This window comes from Cherax quadricarinatus, unplaced genomic scaffold (genome assembly GCF_038502225.1).
Source record: "Cherax quadricarinatus isolate ZL_2023a unplaced genomic scaffold, ASM3850222v1 Contig1024, whole genome shotgun sequence".
Lineage (NCBI taxonomy): Eukaryota > Metazoa > Arthropoda > Malacostraca > Decapoda > Parastacidae > Cherax > Cherax quadricarinatus.
In genome coordinates, this window is record NW_027196050.1 from 21,494 (window position 1) to 40,646 (window position 19,153).

A 19,153-nucleotide genomic window follows, 5' to 3' on the forward strand; every position below is an offset into this window, starting at 1 on the left:
TCTGCTCTCCTTTTGCACTCTCTCACCACTCTCTTCACCTTTCTTTTACTCTCCATATACTCTGCTCTTCTTATAACACTTCTGCTTTGTAAAGTAGAACCCGGAAACCTATCATGTGAAGCGAGAGCTTCTGTCACTAGGCCACAGGGCCATCTCGAATTTGTTTAATTAGGAGGTGGAAGGAAGATTATCGTCTTTCAGCATTCCACCTTCTGTCTATAGAAGGAATCGCTAAAGGAGAAGCAATTGAATTTATATAAAGCTTCGCAAGTTCTACAAAGTCCTGTCAGGGCTGTGGGAGGTTCATTTCAGGTCTCATCTTTTGGTGTAGTATTTTAAAGTCTTAAGACTGTGAGGAACTCTTGTGAATAGCGTAATGATTTCCAGGTTTCCCAGTTTGTTTTTAATGTTCAGGTCTTGCTGAGTAGCCTACATGGGAGTCACTGATGGGACTTGTTAATGTGGCTGTGGTTTGCTAGAACACCTGCTAGTGCATGCGGTGCGCTACAGTAACAGATGTGATGGGTCTCACGGGTACTTGTGGCTTGTGTATCATAGATAATCTATACATTTTGGCTGGTTTTGGGTTAGTAGGAAGGCGGTACAATTTCTTGTCCTTTTAGACAATTAGTGTTCTATAGGTTCTGGCGAGAAATAGTTTTGTACGTTTTTTATGAACAACTTGGGTAATCTGGTCATAGGTGATATTGTCTCCTTAAGATTTCAGTCATCTTAGTTTTGTATATAATGAAGTCTATGGCGACCACTTCACCTCCGTCGTCTTGTGCAATGAGTTCGTAAAGGCGGTATGTAGTGTTTAGAAAGTGTGGGTTTGATGTGTTCCATGAGACTGTCAGCATGCCCACCTAATATTATGCTGAATAAATATGCTTGTTGTCTATCATTTTGTATTGACTTTAAAAATCCTTGTACAGGCCAGACGTTCTTTCATTAAAGTTTTGCTTTGCATCTGTGTTTATTTCAGCCACTCTTAAGCTGTCGTGAAAACTAGTAAGTATCTGACTGATCATCTAAGGTTATTTTAATAAAGTTGAAATGTTTGTATGCATTGAGTGTTTGCAGGTACCAAATTCTGAGTGAATTGTGTATATGTATGCACGCATGTATATTATGTGATTACCTATCTGTATGTACCCATGAAATCGTAATAACATGACTGTGAACAAACCACGGGTTCAAACCCCACCTGTTCTGTGGTTTATCAGTATGCAAAGATGCACATGTATGTGCACTTAAATAACATAACCGTACATACACACACAAAAGACAAATGTTTCCATGTACGTATAAGCCCATAATACGAAAGCTCACAAGCAAAATGAGCAGTGACCAGTTACAATGATGCTTCTTCAAGACTCGCAGCAACCACCGGTTCGTTGATAAGGTTTGTTAAGAAACAGGACAAGTGTTTCCTGACGCGGGTCTTATTCATATGATGACCCACAATTGGAGCTTTTGGTTATCTGACGAAGGCCTTCCGCTGGCTTACCCGTCCACCCCTTTAAAACTGTGGTTATGATTATAACTATTTTTGATAATTCAGCCAACAACCACCTGTGACACAGCAGCTTAATTCCATTGACAACAATGTGAGGATGGGAATGTCACAATTTTTTCGCGCGCTCAAGAAAAAATCGGAAAATTATGGAAATTGAGTTATTCATACAGAAAAATAGCTTAACTCTTTGGCGATACAATGGTGCAAGAATCAATGTTCTACGACGTTTCTACAAGAAATTATAGTCATTTATATCAGGTATGGTGACGGCAATGTGGGTAGCGCGTCTGCTCACAGCCCATATATTTTTTGGAATTTTTTCCTTGTTCTTTATCGCTTTTTTCTTGCATTATTCTTTCTAATATAATAATTGACTATTTGACATCATATAAGAGTAGGTGGAGCTTATCAATAGACTTCCAGCTAATCAGGAAGCACTTGGGAACACTCCACAGTATTTCCGCTCCAGAGAGTGCCAGGTGAAATCACGAATTATTACGCTTATATCAGCTTATATATCAACTCTACGGCTTATTTATCTGTCAGAATTGATCTAATATGATATAATAAACAGTATAAATAACATACAAACATGTTATATACTCTAGACTGAATAAAATAGGCCGTAATATGGCGAGTCCATCAGGAATATTTTGATATAAATGAGTTACTCCTCGTCTCCATGTTGTATTGTTTGGTCTGAGTGATAGAAAACAGTATTTTGAAGAGGATAACTGCACTAGAACATCAGTTTACTTTGAAAACCACTGAAACAAACGCGATTTTCGCGAATTTTTTTTTTTTTTTGAGACGGCGGGCCGGCCGGCGTTCCAGGCCTACATCTCGGAAGTAACATTTTCACTTATTTTGCTGTACTACACCATTATCAATGATTGTATTGAAATGATTTTCACAGACAATATAAAACAAATGTGTTTGACTAGTTGGTGCTTCTTTTTTTGGAATAGTATATCAAATATTTTTGATTTTGTGGGAGGTAAAAGGCAGATATTTTGGTGAATGCCAAAAAGTCTATCAAATGTATTTTTTTTTTTACCATGAATAAGATATATTTTACCTGGAGAGAGTTCCGGGGGTCAACGCCCCCGCGGCCAGGTCTGTGACCAGGCCTCCTGGTGGATCAGAGCCTGATCAACCAGGCTGTTGCTGCTGGCTGCACGCAAACCAACGTACGAGCCACAGCCCGGCTGGTCAGGAACCGACTTTAGGTGCTTGTCCAGTGCCAGCTTGAAGACTGCCAGGGGTCTGTTGGTAATCCCCCTTATGTATGCTGGGAGGCAGTTGAACAGTCTCGGGCCCCTGACACTTATTGTATGGTCTCTTAACGTGCTAGTGATACCCCTGCTTTTCATTGGGGGGATGTTGCATCGTATGCCAAGTCTTTTGCTTTCGTAGTGAGTGATTTTCGTGTGCAAGTTCGGTACTAGTCCCTCTAGGATTTTCCAGGTGTATATAATCATGTATCTCTCCCGCCTGCGTTCCAGGGAATACAGGTTTAGGAACCTCAAGCGCTCCCAGTAATTGAGGTGTTTTATCTCCGTTATGCGCGCCGTGAAGGTTCTCTGTACATTTTCTAGGTCAGCAATTTCACCTGCCTTGAAAGGTGCTGTTAGTGTGCAGCAATATTCCAGCCTAGATAGAACAAGTGACCTGAAGAGTGTCATCATGGGCTTGGCCTCCCTAGTTTTGAAGGTTCTCATTATCCATCCTGTCATTTTTCTAGCAGATGCGATTGATACAATGTTATGGTCCTTGAAGGTGAGATCCTCCGACATGATCACTCCCAGGTCTTTGACGTTGGTGTTTCGCTCTATTTTGTGGCCAGAATTTGTTTTGTACTCTGATGAAGATTTAATTTCCTCGTGTTTACCATATCTGAGTAATTGAAATTTCTCATCGTTGAACTTCATATTGTTTTCTGCAGCCCACTGAAAGATTTGGTTGATGTCCGCCTGGAGCCTTGCAGTGTCTGCAATGGAAGACACTGTCATGCAGATTCGGGTGTCATCTGCAAAGGAAGACACGGTGCTGTGGCTGACATCCTTGTCTATGTCGGATATGAGGATGAGGAACAAGATGGGAGCGAGTACTGTGCCTTGTGGAACAGAGCTTTTCACCGTAGCTGCCTCGGACTTTACTCTGTTGACGACTACTCTCTGTGTTCTGTTAGTGAGGAAATTATAGATCCATCGACCGACTTTTCCTGTTATTCCTTTAGCACGCATTTTGTGCGCTATTACGCCATGGTCACACTTGTCGAAGGCTTTTGCAAAGTCTGTATATATTACATCTGCATTCTTTTTGTCTTCTAGTGCATTTAGGACCTTGTCGTAGTGATCCAATAGTTGAGACAGACAGGAGCGACCTGTTCTAAACCCATGTTGCCCTGGGTTGTGTAACTGATGGGTTTCTAGATGGGTGGTGATCTTGCTTCTTAGGACCCTTTCAAAGATTTTTATGATATGGGATGTTAGTGCTATTGGTCTGTAGTTCTTTGCTGTTGCTTTACTGCCCCCTTTGTGGAGTGGGGCTATGTCTGTTGTTTTTAGTAACTGTGGGACGACCCCCGTGTCCATGCTCCCTCTCCATAGGATGGAAAAGGCTCGTGATAGGGGCTTCTTGCAGTTCTTGATGAACACGGAGTTCCATGAGTCTGGCCCTGGGGCAGAGTGCATGGGCATGTCATTTATCGCCTGTTCGAAGTCATTTGGCGTCAGGATAACATCGGATAGGCTTGTGTTAACCAAATTCTGTGGCTCTCTCATAAAAAATTCATTTTGATCTTCGACTCTCAGTCTGGTTAGCGGCTTGCTAAAATCTGAGTTATACTGGGACTTGAGTAGCTCACTCATTTCCTTGCTGTCATCTGTGTAAGATCCATCTTGTTTAAGTAGGGGCCCAATACTCGACGTTGTTCTCGACTTTGATTTGGCATAGGAGAAGAAATACTTTGGGTTTCTTTCGATTTCATTTATGGCTTTCAGTTCTTCCCGCGATTCCTGACTCCTATAAGATTTCTTTAGCTTAAGTTCGATGCTTGCTATTTCTCTGACTAGTGTCTCCCTACGCATTTCAGATATATTGACCTCTTTTAGCCACTCTGTTATTCTTTTCCGTCGCCTGTAAAAGGAGCGCCTGTCTCTTATTTCCATTGGGGTCCTTTTACCTTATTATTATAATATAAAGGTTATAATATTTTCTTATTATTCTACAATGAAGATAACATCTTATTATCATACTAAAAAGACTATCTACTACACCAAGGTCATTAAGACTATCTACAATACGAGGGTCATTACTAGGAATAGGGTAAAATTTACACGTATGTTAGCTAAAAAATAGAAAATCATTCCCCTCCCTTTCTGTAGCTACATTCATCAGACACCTTTTGGCACTCTTCTTGAACTGGTTCATGCTATGACTGGCTTTGACATGTGCGGGCAGTCTGTTTCATTCCTTTATTGCTGTACAATAAAAGGTGTTTGAAGCCTGGCCACTGACTGTGGGTACTACAAAGTTGTGCTCTCTCCCCCTAGTACTATGATTGCTTTGGTTCCCAACATTGATAAAATTGACAGGAAGATATTCTGGACATTGTTTGTGAGCAATTTTATAAACATGATTTAGCTTCAGTTGTTTTACTCTGTCTTCAACATTCAGCATATCCCACACTCTCCCTTACACCCACCCTGGGACCCCACACTCTCCCTTACACCCACCCTGGGACCCCATACTCTCCCTTACACCCACCCTGGGACCCCATACTCTCCCTTACACCCACCCTGGGACCCCACACTCTCCCTTACACCCACCCTGGGACCCCATACTCTTCCTTACACCCACCCTGGGACCCCACATTTTCCCTTACACCCACCCTGGAACCCCACACTCTCCCTTACACCCACCCTGGGACCCCATACTCTCCCTTACACCCACCCTGGGACCCCATACTCTCCCTTACACCCACCCTGGGACCCCACACTCTCCCTTACACCCACCCTGGGCCCCCATAATCTCCCTTACACCCACCCTGGGACCCCACACTCTCCCTTACACCCACCCTGGAACCCCATACTCTCCCTTACATCCACCCTGGGACCCCATACTCTCCCTTACACCCACCCTGGGACCCCACACTCTCCCTTACACCCACCCTGGAACCCCATACTCTCCCTTACACCCACCCTGGGACCCCATACTCTCCCTTACACCCACCCTGGGACCCCACACTCTCCCTTACACCCACCCTGGGACCCCACACTCTCTCTTACACCCACCCTGGAACCCCACACTCTCCCTTACACCCACCCTGGGACCCCATACTCTCCCTTACACCCACCCTGGAACCCCACACTCTCCCTTACACCCACCCTGGAACCCCACACTCTCCCTTACACCCACCCTGGAACCCCACACTCTCCCTTACACCCACCCTGGAACTCCACACTCTCCCTTACACCCACCCTGGAACTCCACACTCTCCCTTACACCCACCCTGGAACTCCACACTCTCCCTTACACCCACCCTGGAACTCCACACTCTCCCTTACACCCACCCTGGAACCCCACACTCTCCCTTACACCCACCCTGGAACTCCACACTCTCCCTTACACCCAACACAAACAACGGGAACGACTGTCCTCTAGGGGTGTGGTGGAGTATTTTGCTTTATTTCGCAAACCTGCGGAATAATTATGCCTATCACAAGTGACGATAGGTGAAGTGAGTATACTTTTGCAATTATCTGTTGCTGTTTTTCTGTGAATAAAATGTAATCCATGGTGTTCACGTGACTGTGGGCGAGGCTTAAAGGAAGATAACTCAAGGTGGACCATTAAATTTGTTTGCAGTTTATTTACGCGAGCCAAAGATATTACAGTAAATGGAAGTATTTTGTGTTCAGAATTGAATCCTATTTGCATATAGACATAACAATTGGAAAGTTACATATGTTACGGTGAAAGTAAGCATTATCAACAATTTTGAGGGAGTATGACCTAAATTTCATGCATGATAGTGTTATAAATAAGAAATAATATTTTATTTTCCAATAAGATATATTTGTGTCAAAGAGATTGATTTACATTAGTTATCTCTTATGTGAGAAAGCCCTTAGTTAGACAAGGCAGTTTTTATATATTGCATTCATAAATTTTTTTATAGTGGCCTTGAAGGCATAAATGGGCACTAAATAGTACATTCTGAGTAAGTTTATTTAGGTACGTGTACATATAAGTACAGTTGCAAAAAATTATTGACTATAGTTATCATACATAGTGACATATGTGTAAATTACTTATAATAATCCCCCCAAAAAAAAGTCAGATGAAATAAGAGAAATAATTTGGCTTGGGTTATCCTAACTTCAGTTTTATATGATTTAGTATTTTAAACCATTGTAAAAGTATAAATAAATATTAAGCCATTGTTGCACATTTTCAAAGGGGTTCTAGGAATTTTTGTCATAGCACTGCTAAATGTCATACTATAAATGAATGGTTATTATTGAATGTTGCTCCTTGATGTATTCAGTGATAAATAACAGCTTAAAATGTCCAGTATTAAGTGAGTTGTGCTTTGGAGATACAGTTTTGTGCAAATGGGGAAAATTTGATGTAACCTAACATAACAGAGCCTTGTATAACCGAATATAACATATCTTAACCTAATAAGAAATTATTCTATTGTTGGCACTCTATTACTACTTAGAGGAGTGATGAATGCACTGAAAGAGAGCTCAATAAGTGTTAAGTAACCATGACTCTTCAACACCTTCCTTTCATGCATAAAGGGGATTACCAGCAAACTCTTAATTGCCTTCAAGAGGGAAAGTGACAGATTCCTCAAAACAGTACCTGATTAACCAGCTTGTGGTGCATATGTTGGCAGCAGGCACCAACAGCTTCATCGATCAGGCCAGTAGCCAGGATGCCTGGTCTGGAACCAGGCCAAGGGGGCAGTGACCTCTGGGAGTGATTCCAGGTAAACTCCAGGAAAATTCATGGCCCAGACTTGAATTTGGTCTCAACAGTACTCTTGGTCACTAGGACAAGTCCAAACATATTTACTTAAAATTAACAGTTTAAAAATTAAAAAAAAAAAGTTCAGCTGAAGGTACTGGAGAGCTATAAAAAATGAAGGACCTAGAAACACTATGGGAAGTGGGCTAGTCTAGAAAAGTATCTGAGATATAAACAAGCCAGAAATGAATATGCAAAGGAAAGGATTGACGGAGAAAAAATACTGAAAAGTAAATATAGTAGACAAGATGGAACTAAATTTTTGTAACGTTTTTAAAAAATGTAAACTAAATGTTAAAGGTAAGATGCAAAGAATTAAGAATAATGGCAAAATCACTGAAAGAAGAAAGAAATGAAAGAGATAACAAAAAGTTTCAGAATGTTTACGAAAGAACACATTTTATGCAGCTGATGTAAAACCCAAACAATAATTGAGTTAGAAGATATTTAGATACATAACTAAAGAAATTTTTACCAGACATTGAGGGAAAAAAACAAGAGGGCCAGATAAGATAGCACATGGGCTTCAAAAGAATGTGCAGAGCTGATCTGTCCACTTGGGAAAATTTTTAAGGTTTCACTTCAGGCAGGAAAATTGGCAAAGAAATGGAAGATGGCACAGTGTCAATATTTAAAAAAGAAAAAGGTGACAAGGAAGACCCTTAAAACTGTTGGCCAGTTTTGTTGGCAAGTGTTGTAAAAATATTCTAAAAGGCCATTTGAGTAAAGTAGATAAAACACTTAGAGGAAAACAGTCTACTGACCAGTAAACAATTTGGAAATTCCTCTACATTAAATCTGTTAATCTGTTACAAGCCGCAGAAATTGTTCAAGGACAAAATGGATGGGAAGATTGTATTTATCTTAATTTTATGATAGCTGCTGATAAAAGTTCCACACGAGACTGATGTGGAAACCTCAAAACATCGGAGGAATAAAAGGTAAATTATTAAAATGAATGAAATATTTTGTATTTGACAAAAAATGTAAACATACATAAGAGGAAAAATGTCCTCATAGGGAGATTTCACAAGTTAGGTGCTACAAGGATCTGTAACTGTTCCAATCATGTTTTCACTTTATATAAATGATTTGCCAGAAGGAATAAACCATATGTTTTCAGAAATACTAGGTACAATTAATAAATGGCTAAATCTGTATGGGGTGACTCTGAAAAATTGGGCAAATGGAGTGATAAATGGATGATAGAATGAGAAACACCATCTAATAAAAATGGGAGAGCATGAAATTAGGCAACACAAAGAATACAGACTGAGTGATAACATATTGACAGTCAGACATAGGCGCCTTTGAATTAAAAAAGTGTCGCCAGAAGATCACACAAAAAAAGCAAGAAATTCGTAAGCTTCTCTGGTGAATTATAAAATACGCAGCTTTTAAATTCTGAGTCAGCTAGGCTGTGGCAGATATGTGGGCCAGCAAGCTACCAGCAGCAATAGCCTAGTTGGCTAAGCAAGTGCTAGACTAGACTGGCCCAGGGCCAGGCTAAGTAGGAATACTCTTGAAACCCATCATAGGTTTATCAAGGTAAAGGTCTATGGATAGAGAAGTGTTGAAAAAGCTGTTTCAGCATACAATATACAGTATTAGGCTGAAATTGCAGTATGCAACAGTGGTGTGATGTCCTTGCTTAAAAAACACATGGATAGTTATTAAAGGTTCAAAGAAGAGCTATAAATTGGTTGCTGTATGACCCTAATAGGTTTAGCACTTCTTTTTGATTATAAGAATAATAATAATATAAATTGGTTATCAGAGTTAAGAAAAATATGAGTTATGATGATTGGCTGAAAGCACTGAAGGTGGCCACCCTTGTTGATTGGAGGGAGAGAGGAGAGAAACACACACGGTTATAAAGGACTTGAAAAAATAGATAAAGAGGATTTTTTTTATTACCTGCAACAGGGATAACAAAAGCCCACAGTTGTAAATTGAGAAATAAGTGCAATCGAATGGATACTAGAAAATTTTTCTTCATAAATGGAGTGGAAGACTAATCAAAAGAATTATAGAGATGTAGTAAGTGCTATAACCATTGTTCATGATGAACAAGTTATTGAATTCTGAACACCAAAAATATAAAATAATGCTCGCGTTCCTTTGAGGAACAGCATCCGATATCCTTATCTACAATTTTTCCTCATATGTTCAGTTTTAATATATATTCTGTCTTTCTGAAGTGATCACATGAAGCACTATATTATTTTAGATATGTTAGCAACAGGTAGTAAGGATGTAATCTAGGATAACCAACAATACCTAATGGGATGGTTTATTTTCACAGGAATCCTTGTGTTTTATACAGTTTTATATTAAGGCACATAGTGTTCTCTATTCATGTCAGATAAGTTTGATTTTCCTCCTTTTTTTTATACTTGTCCTAAAGAAAATATGATCATGATTTTCATTACACAGGAGGAAATGGCAGGCCACGGACGACCTATTTTAGATGCAGAAGAAATGAATAGGACAGAAAGATCAGTGCTTCCAGTTGCCCTTACGAGCCGTCTGCAGACCAACACATGGCGCCAAGTGTTTACATCTCTGCGTCCTCTTGTAGCACAGACACGTCAGAGAACACTCAGTACTTACGCTCGCAGGTATATGTAACTGCTTTTTCCACATACTGTGCAGGTCAAAGATTAACACATGTCTCCATCCTCTTTAATTCATCTCATTTTCCATGTGCCCAACTGTACAAGCAGCATGTAGCACTCAATCCATCTGACAGCTGTCACTCCCTACCAACCAGTACCTATGATCAGCTGACAGTTGTTAGCTACAGTTGGGTGATGTCACCAACTGACAGCTGTTATCCCAAGCTGGTTCAAGGAGGGTAACAGTTGGTCACATAAACCAGCTGTCACCTGTGGCTGGTTCACTTAACCAGATGACAGCTCTGACTTTATGCAATAGATGTGTTTCAGGCCTATGATGGCTGTACCAAGCTCAATCAGACCATCATTTAATTCCATACAATAAGAATCTGTGGTACATTTTGTGAACCGCATCCATCGTATATAGCAAAGTGTATCACCCATGTGAAATTACTGAAAAAAGTGGGATGTATTGTAATAATAAATTCACATAAATTGCAATACTGTATGTGTAGGTCAGCTTGGTATGGTGTTTCACTTTCTGAATGATTTACATGTATTATTTTTCCAAATACTAGTTCATTTTTTGCATCTAATTATGTATTCCAGCAGGATGCATGTACTGCATTTCAAGCAGCTCTACAGCTACTACAGAGTTTGTATAATAATTATTTACAATAATAAAAATAAAAATATTGATTATAATTGTGCGGTATTTCAAGCACAGTTATAGTTAAGACTAACACAGGGGTCTGTATTAAAAAGCTTGGAATAATAGTGATTATTAAAATGGGAAGTAAACAAAATGGCAAAATAGTTATTTTTTTTTTCAAAACACAACAAAGTCTGAATTTGAGCATGTTTTAAGTCAAGATAATGTAATGTATGACATCAGATTGAGATGTAACTTGATACAAGCTAATGTGTAACATCCATTTGTAGAATTGTTGCTTGGCTTGAATTTTTATACAGATATGAAAATAACATGTACAAGTATTGTATATTTTGTTGTACAGTATGTCAAGATTCAATGGATAGGTTGGATTTTTCATAATACAGTGGAACCTCGGTTTTTGTTTGCCTTGGTTTTCGTCGAATTCGGTTTTTAACGACTTTTTTCATCAAAATTGTCTCAGTTTTCGTTCATTGCCTTGGTTTTCGTTGGACTGCCGTACCAAATGTGTCTGCCTGCCCATGCCCACACAAAGCATCCCACTCATTCTGAGTCAGTCTGGCTTTGTTTCTCGTCGAGTGAGCATTACCCTGCACGTTCATCTGAAACATTTCATAATAATCCATTGTTTTTTGTGCTTGTTTATTGAGTGCGACTGCTAAATAAGCCACCATGGGGCTTTGGGGAAGACCATGGAGTTGGATGTGAGTGGCCAGGATGTAGAAGAGTTGGTGGACAACCATAGGGAAGAACTTACCACTGAAGAGCTGCAACACCTTCAACTGGAACAGCAACAGATCGTGGCTGAGGAAATTGCTTCAGAGGAGGAGGAAGAAAGAGGAGAGAATGTGCCTTCTTCAGTGATTAAGGACATGTGTGCAAAGAGGAGTGAATTGCAAAGTTTTGTGGAGAAATATCACCCTAATAAAGCTGTTGCAAGCCGTGTCTGCAACATGTTCAATGACACTGCCTTGTCTTATTTTAGGCAAATCTTAAAGAGATGCCAGAAACAGACCTCTCTGGACAGATTTTTTGTGTGACAGGGGTCCACTGCCAGTAAAAGACAAAGAAGGGAAGTAACGCCAGATAGGGACTTGATACCTGAATTCCTTATGGAGGGGGATTTCCCTTCCAACCAATAACCTCTCCTCCTCCCTCTTCCCTCCTCGCATCTTCCATATGCCAACAATAGTCTTCAATGAAGGTAAAAGTGATATTAACCCTTTCAGGCTCCGTGCCGTAGATCTACGGCTTTACGTTCAGGGTCCAAACCGTAGATCTACGCCATGAGCTCAGCTCACTCTGATAAGCTGTGAGCAGTAAATTTGGGCCTAGATATGAGAGAATACATCTATGTGGTATGTGTGCACCACATAAAACAAATCCTGCAGAACACAGTGCATAATGAGAAAAAAAACTGAGACCATAATTTTCGATTAAAACAGCAACTTTGCAGTGTTTTTTCGTATGTTTTTTATAGTTGTATTTGCAATTTCTTGGTCTCATTTGATAGGATGGAAGATATTTTACAGAAATAGAGATGATTTTGATTGGTTTTAGTACTGGAAATGGCTTGAAACTGAGCTCAAAGTAGCATAAGAACATAAGAAAGGAGGAACACTGCAGCAGGCCTGTTGGCCCATACTAGGCAGGTCCTTTACAATTCATCCCACTAACAAGCATTTGACCAACCCAATTTTCAATGCTACCCAAGAAATAAGCTCTGATGTGCAAGTCCCACTCAAATCCAACCCCTCCCACTCATGTACTTATCCAACCTAAATTTGAAGCTACCCAAAGTCCTTGCCTCAATAACCCAACTAGGTAGACTGTTCCACTCATCAACTACCCTATTTCCAAACCAAGCAGAAATGTTAAATTTTTGCTGATGTTCAAGAGTAAACAAATGACCTCATAAGTCTAATACATGACAGTTGGTGGGCCTAATATACAGTCACAAGTGTGGGGATATTATTTATACAATTATTACAGTATAGCATGACAAAAAATCTTTTATTTTGTGGTTTGAATAAAAATTCATTGCGATTAAAAAATAAAAATGGAATTCATTTGTAAAGCCTGAAAACGTAACTAATGAGCAGAGGAAATGTTAGTTTAGTGCCAGGAATTCCTGCATTGTTTATTCTGGACCCTATTTTGAAATTGGAATATTTTGAACTTTGAATTAAATTGGACAAATTACCAATTTCCAGTCACTTTATTTTGTTGTTGAAACAGTTGACTTGGAGATTTCTTGTGCTCAATCGATAGAATAGAAGTAATACTAGTGAAAGATAAGAATTTGGTTGACTGTAATACTGTAATTGGCCTAAAATGGGAGTCAAAGTCAGCAAAATCGCCGATGCGTAAATATCGCCGACACATCAAAATTTATGAGAGCATAATTTCGTCAATTTTCCATCAAATTTCGCACTTTTTGTTTTATTACCTTCATGAAAAGGTTCTCTACCATTTCATAAGAAAAAGTAACAAAATTATTTTTTTGAAAATTCTTGGACCATGGTGCAATTTGAAATTTGGCGTCTGGACCCTGAAAGGGTTAAATGTTCATTTATCCATTTCATTAGTCCTTTATATTTGTTTCTCACTTTTTTCTGTATGTAAAACTGTAGGTATTCTCTATAAAATGTATATTTTGTTAATACTTTTGGGTGTCTGGAACTGATTAATTAGATTTACATTATTTCTTATGGGAAATATTGCTTCAGTTTTCATCAGACTTTCTGGAATGAATTAATGATGAAAACCGAGGTTCCACTGTATTTTATGATTTTGTAATACTTACATTTTGTTCAGACAGTGTTCTTCGATATTTCTTTCATAGTTGATTATTGTTCTTCAGTATTTGTCTATTCAGATAGGCTGCTCCATATTTTTTAAGACTGTATTGAGTTTCTGCTCAGATTCATACATGTGGGATATCAAAGGTGTTTAGTTGTTGTGTTTTGCCAGTGTGTTCTGTTTCACTTCTTCAAGAAATGTTAACATAATGAAACTAATGTTTTTAGTTTGATGGGGAAATATCTATTTTTTAATGCTTTCAAAATTAATGGAGAATTAATATCTAGTTACATGTTCGTTTATTTCCAAAGGCTCCACCAGCGACAGCATAATGTTCAACCAAGAAGATCTCGGCAGGAAGGAGGTGTACAGCAGTCACTTCTCCACACTCGTCCACCAGACTTGCATGCTGAAACTAATAGGGAAGGAAGATCAGCTGATAGCCAACACAATGTCATCATTGACATAGAATCTGGTGACACTCCAGTTAGACATTCCTCAAACATCCCAGGCATTCCAGTTCCTCCACAGTTGTCATTTGCTGAACATGTTTCTGACCATTCTGCTGAGACTGTGACTGCTTCTTCAGTTGCCTCCAGCACAGGTGAAGGTCCTGATTCTTTTGCCGTTTCTGCAGAAACAGATCTGTTGTTATCAAATGGAAATTCTGGTGTTGCAGCTCCTGCCAGTGAAATTGGGAGTGCTGCACATACTGCTGGTAGTGATGGCACTGGTGCCACTGCTAACAGGTAATGTAATACAGTTTTACCTTTTTTATGTATTTTAATACCAGAACAAAGACAATCCACATCTCAGTGGGGAGAATACAGATTTTGAAGCCATATGACACATAAACATTCAGTAAAACTGTAATAATAATTTAGGAAACTGCAGTAAGGGTATATTTTTGGGGGCAAAGTCCATATTATACAGTATTTTGGATAAGTCTAATGTTTATAGGAAATAAAGAATATATACAGTAGGGCCCCACTTATACGGCAGGTTAGGTTCCAGGCTGTCGCCGGAAAGCAGACATCGCCGGAAGGCAGTGGTAAACGAAGGGAGAAGTAATGAACAATTCATGCCGAAAATTGTAAACACAAGCGGAGTGGGGAAGTGGCTGGCCCAAATGCAGATTCATACATGTTTTCTCTTATGGCTGAGCAGAGAAAACATAATGTTGTCCCTCTGGCCGGCTACCACACAGGACCACAAGTATTATTATCAGAGCACATATATAATATGCAATAAATGCCAGACAACAAGTTTACACTAACTTATATTAAGTTAGCAATAGAAACAGACATTAAAAACACAATAAAAGGTAAGATGCACAGTACGTACACTTTTTTTTTTTTTTTTTTTTTTTTTAACAAGTCGGCTGTCTCCCACTGAGGCAGGGTGACCCAAAAAGAAAGAAAATCCCCAAAAAGAAAATACTTTCATAATCATTCAACTCTTTCACCTCACACACAATCACTGCTTTTGCAGAGGTGCCCAGAACACAACAGCTTAGAAGCATATACATATAAAGATACACAACATATCCCTCCAAACCATCAATATCCCCAACCCCTTCTTTAGAGTGCAGGCATTGTACTTCCCATTTCCAGGACTCAAGTCCAGCTGATAAATTAGACACATGTGCAACTCTTGGGTATCTTTATTGAGGAAACGTTTCGCCACACAGTGGCTTCATCAGTCCATACGTAGGAGAATCTTGAAGAACAGGAGGAGAATGAGGTGAAGCCACTGTGTGGCGAAACGTTTCCTCAGTAAAGATACCCAAGAGTTGCACATGTGTCTAATTTATCAACATGTCGGTTCTCTGAACCATTCATCTACAAGTCCAGCTATATAAAAATAACCGGTTTCCCTGAATCCCTTTACTAAATATTACCCTGCTCACACTCCAACAGATCGTCAGGTCCCAAATACCATTCATCTCCATTCACTCCTATCGAACACGCTCTCACACGCCTGCTGGAAGTCCAAGCCCCTCGCCCACAAAACCTCCCTTACCCCTTCCTTCCAACCTTTTCGAGGATGACCCCTACCCTGCCTTCCTTCCCCTACAGATTCAAATGCTCTCCATGTCATTCTACTTTGATCCATTCTCTCTAAATGACCAAACCACCTCAACAACCCCTCTTCAGCCCTCTGACTGATACTTTTATTAACTCCACACCTTCTCCTAATTTCCACACTCCAAATTTTCTGCATAATATTTACACCACACATTGCCCTTAGACAGGACATCTCCACTGCCTCCAACCGCCTCCTCGCTGCTGCATTCACAACCCAAGCTTCACACCCATATAAGAGTGTTGCTACTACTATACTTTCATACATTCCCTTCTTTGCCTCCATAGATAATGTTTTTTGTCTCCACATATACCTCAACACACCACTCACCTTTTTTCCCTCATCAATTCTATGATTAACCTCATCTTTCATAAATCCATCCGCCAACACGTCAACTCCCAAGTATCTGAAAACATTCACTTCTTTCATACTCCTCCTCCCCAATTTGATATCCAATTTTTCTCTATCTAAATCATTTGATACCCTCATCACCTTACTCTTTTCTATGTTTACTTTCAACTTTCTACCTTTACACACACTCCCAAACTCATCTACTAACCTTTGCAATTTTTCTTTAGAATCTCCCATAAGCACAGTATCATCAGCAAAAAGCAACTGTGTCAATTCCCATTTTGTATTTGATTCCCCACAATTTAATCCCACCCCTCTCCCGAACACCCAAGCATTTACTTCTTTTACAACCCCATCTATAAATATATTAAACAACCATGGTGACATTACACATCCCTGTCTAAGACCTACTTTTACTGGGAAGTAGTCTCCCTCTCCTCTACACACCCTAACCTGAGCCTCACTATCCTCATAAATACTCTTTACAGCATTTAGTAACTTACCACCTATTCCATATACTTGCAACATCTGTAACATTGCTCCCCTATCCACTCTTATCATATGCCTTTTCTAAATCCATAAATGCAATAAAAACTTCCCTACCTTTATCTAAATACTGTTCACATATATGCTTCAATGTAAACACTTGATCTACACATCCCCTACCTACTCTAAAACCTCCTTGCTCATCTGCAATCCTACATTCTGTCTTACCTCTAATTCTTTCAATTATAACCCTACCGTACACTTTTCCTGGTATACTCAGTAAACTTATTCCTCTATAATTTTTACAATCTCTCTTGTCCCCCTTCCCTTAATATAAAGGGACTATACATGCTCTCCGCCAATCTCTAGGTACCTTCCCCTCTTTCATACATTTATTAAACAAAAATACCAACCACTCCAACACTATATCCCCCCTGCTTTTAACATTTCTCTCATGATCCCATCAGTTCCAGCTGCTTTACCCCCTTTCATTCTACGTAATGCCTCACGCACCTCCCCTATACTCACATCCTGTTCTTCGCTCCTGAAAGATGGTATACCTCCCTGTCCAGTGCATGAAATTACCGCCTCCGTTTCTTCGTCAACATTTAAAAGTTCCTCAAAATATTCTCGCCATCTATCCAAAACCTCCCTCTCCCCATCTACTAACTCCCCTAATCTGTTTTTAACTGACAAATCCATTTATTCCCTAGGCTTTCTTAACTTGTTTAACTCACTCCAATTTTTTTTCTTATTACTTGCCTTAAAATTTAATATTAATATGAGAGTTGAGTGGCAGGGTGTTTATTGAATAAAATCAGAATAGCACACCATCATCCTCTAACTTGGCACTTAAAGCAAGAGGCTTACGACTCCTCTTTTTATCACAGCTAAGCTTAGATACCATCTTCAATGAGAGCCAACTAGTTAACGAAAGAGTAAACGAGAGAGAGAACGAGATACAGAGTTCAGACAATGTAAGAATACAAACTGAACAGGTAGTGGGTGATCACTTCGTCAGTCGAAATAAATGCGTATTAATATGTGTCTACTTTTAGTTCATTCACGTACGTTTGTGAGAGTTTGTAAAACATTTACCTCTATATCTTTTTTATTATAATAATAATTACCTCACAATACAAATACAGTGGACCCTCGACAAATGCTATTAATCCGTTCCTGAGAGCTCATCGTTAGTCAAAATAATCGTTAGTCAAGTTAATTTTCCCGATAAGAAATAATGGAAATCAAATTAATCCGTGCAAGACACCCAAAAGTATTGAAAAAGAAAATTTTTAACACATGAAATATTAATTTTAATACACACAAACTGAAGAAGACATGCACAGTTACATGACACTTACCTTTATTGAAGATCTGGTGATGATTGATGGGATGGGAAGAGGGAGTGTGTTGATGGTCTTAGTGTTTAGAAGGGAAATCCCCTTCCATTAGGACTTGAGGTGGCAAGTCCTTTTTCGGGGTTACTTCCCTTCTTCTTTTAATGCCACTAGGACCAGCTTGAGAGTCACTGGACCTCTGTCGCACAACATATTTGCCCATAGAGGCCTGTACCTCCCGTTCCTTTATGACATTCCTAAAGTGTTTCACAACATTGTCAGTGTCACCATTAAACACTTGTTCAGGTTTCAGTCCTTCACTGTCTATGTACTCCTTGAATTCCTGCACATATTTTTCAGCTGCTTTTTGGTCCAAACTGGCAGCCTCACCATGCCTTATCACACTATGTATGCCACTACGATTCTTAAACCTCTCAAACCAACCTTTGCTGGCCTTAAATTCACTCACATCACCACTAGTTGCTGGCATTTTTCTAATTAAATCGTCATGCAACTTCCTAGCCTTTTCACATATGATCGCTTGAGAGATGCTATCTCCTGCTATCTGTTTTTCGTTTATCCATACCAATAACAGTCTCTCAACATCTTCTATCACTTGCGATCTCAGTTTCGAAAACATAGTTGCACCTTTGGCAAGAACAGCTTCCTTGATTGCCGTTTTCTTGGCCACAATAGTAGCGATGGTTGATTGGGGTTTTGTGTACAGCCTGGCCAGCTCGGAAACATGCACTCCACTTTCATACTTAGCAATGATCTCTTTCTTCATATCCATAGTAATTCTCACCCTTTTTGCTGTAGGGTTGGCACTAGAAGCTTTCTTGGGGCCCATGGTGACTTATTTTGCAGGTGCAATCACTAAAAAGGGTGTGATAATATGAAATGTTCCGATTGTATGCTTGGAAGCGACCGCGGTGGCTGGCTGGCTTGTAAACACTGGCCAGAAGTGGCCGCGTCTCAGACGGAAGGAATAGTGTTGGTCGAGTTTTTTAGCGCTAATCGAGGCAAAATTTTTGCGATAAAATGTATCGCTAGTCAGATTTATCGTTAATCGATGCCATCACTGGTCGAGGGTCCACTGTACTCTTACATTGTCTACAAGTTGTACAAGTTAGTACAGAATAAACAAACAGCAGCACACCATTTTTAGAGTGAATGAAGATATTATTATTATTATTATTATTATCATAATAAAAAGCACTAAACCCACATGGGTCGT

At 39.6% G+C, this 19,153-nt stretch overlaps 1 protein-coding gene across 1 annotated transcript in view; it reads left to right on the plus strand.

Annotated features, from left to right (window-relative positions):
• The first annotated feature begins 6,106 nt into the window (after positions 1-6,106).
• The window catches only part of LOC138851567 (RING finger and transmembrane domain-containing protein 2-like), a 37,413-nt gene continuing 24,366 nt past the window's right edge, over positions 6,107-19,153 (plus strand). Inside the window, exons 1-3 of the mRNA XM_070080807.1 lie at positions 6,107-6,263; positions 9,998-10,182; positions 13,966-14,403. Coding sequence (XP_069936908.1) covers positions 10,004-10,182; positions 13,966-14,403 — 617 coding nt within the window. The 5' untranslated portion in view covers positions 6,107-6,263; positions 9,998-10,003. The remainder of the gene's footprint in view (positions 6,264-9,997; positions 10,183-13,965; positions 14,404-19,153) is intronic.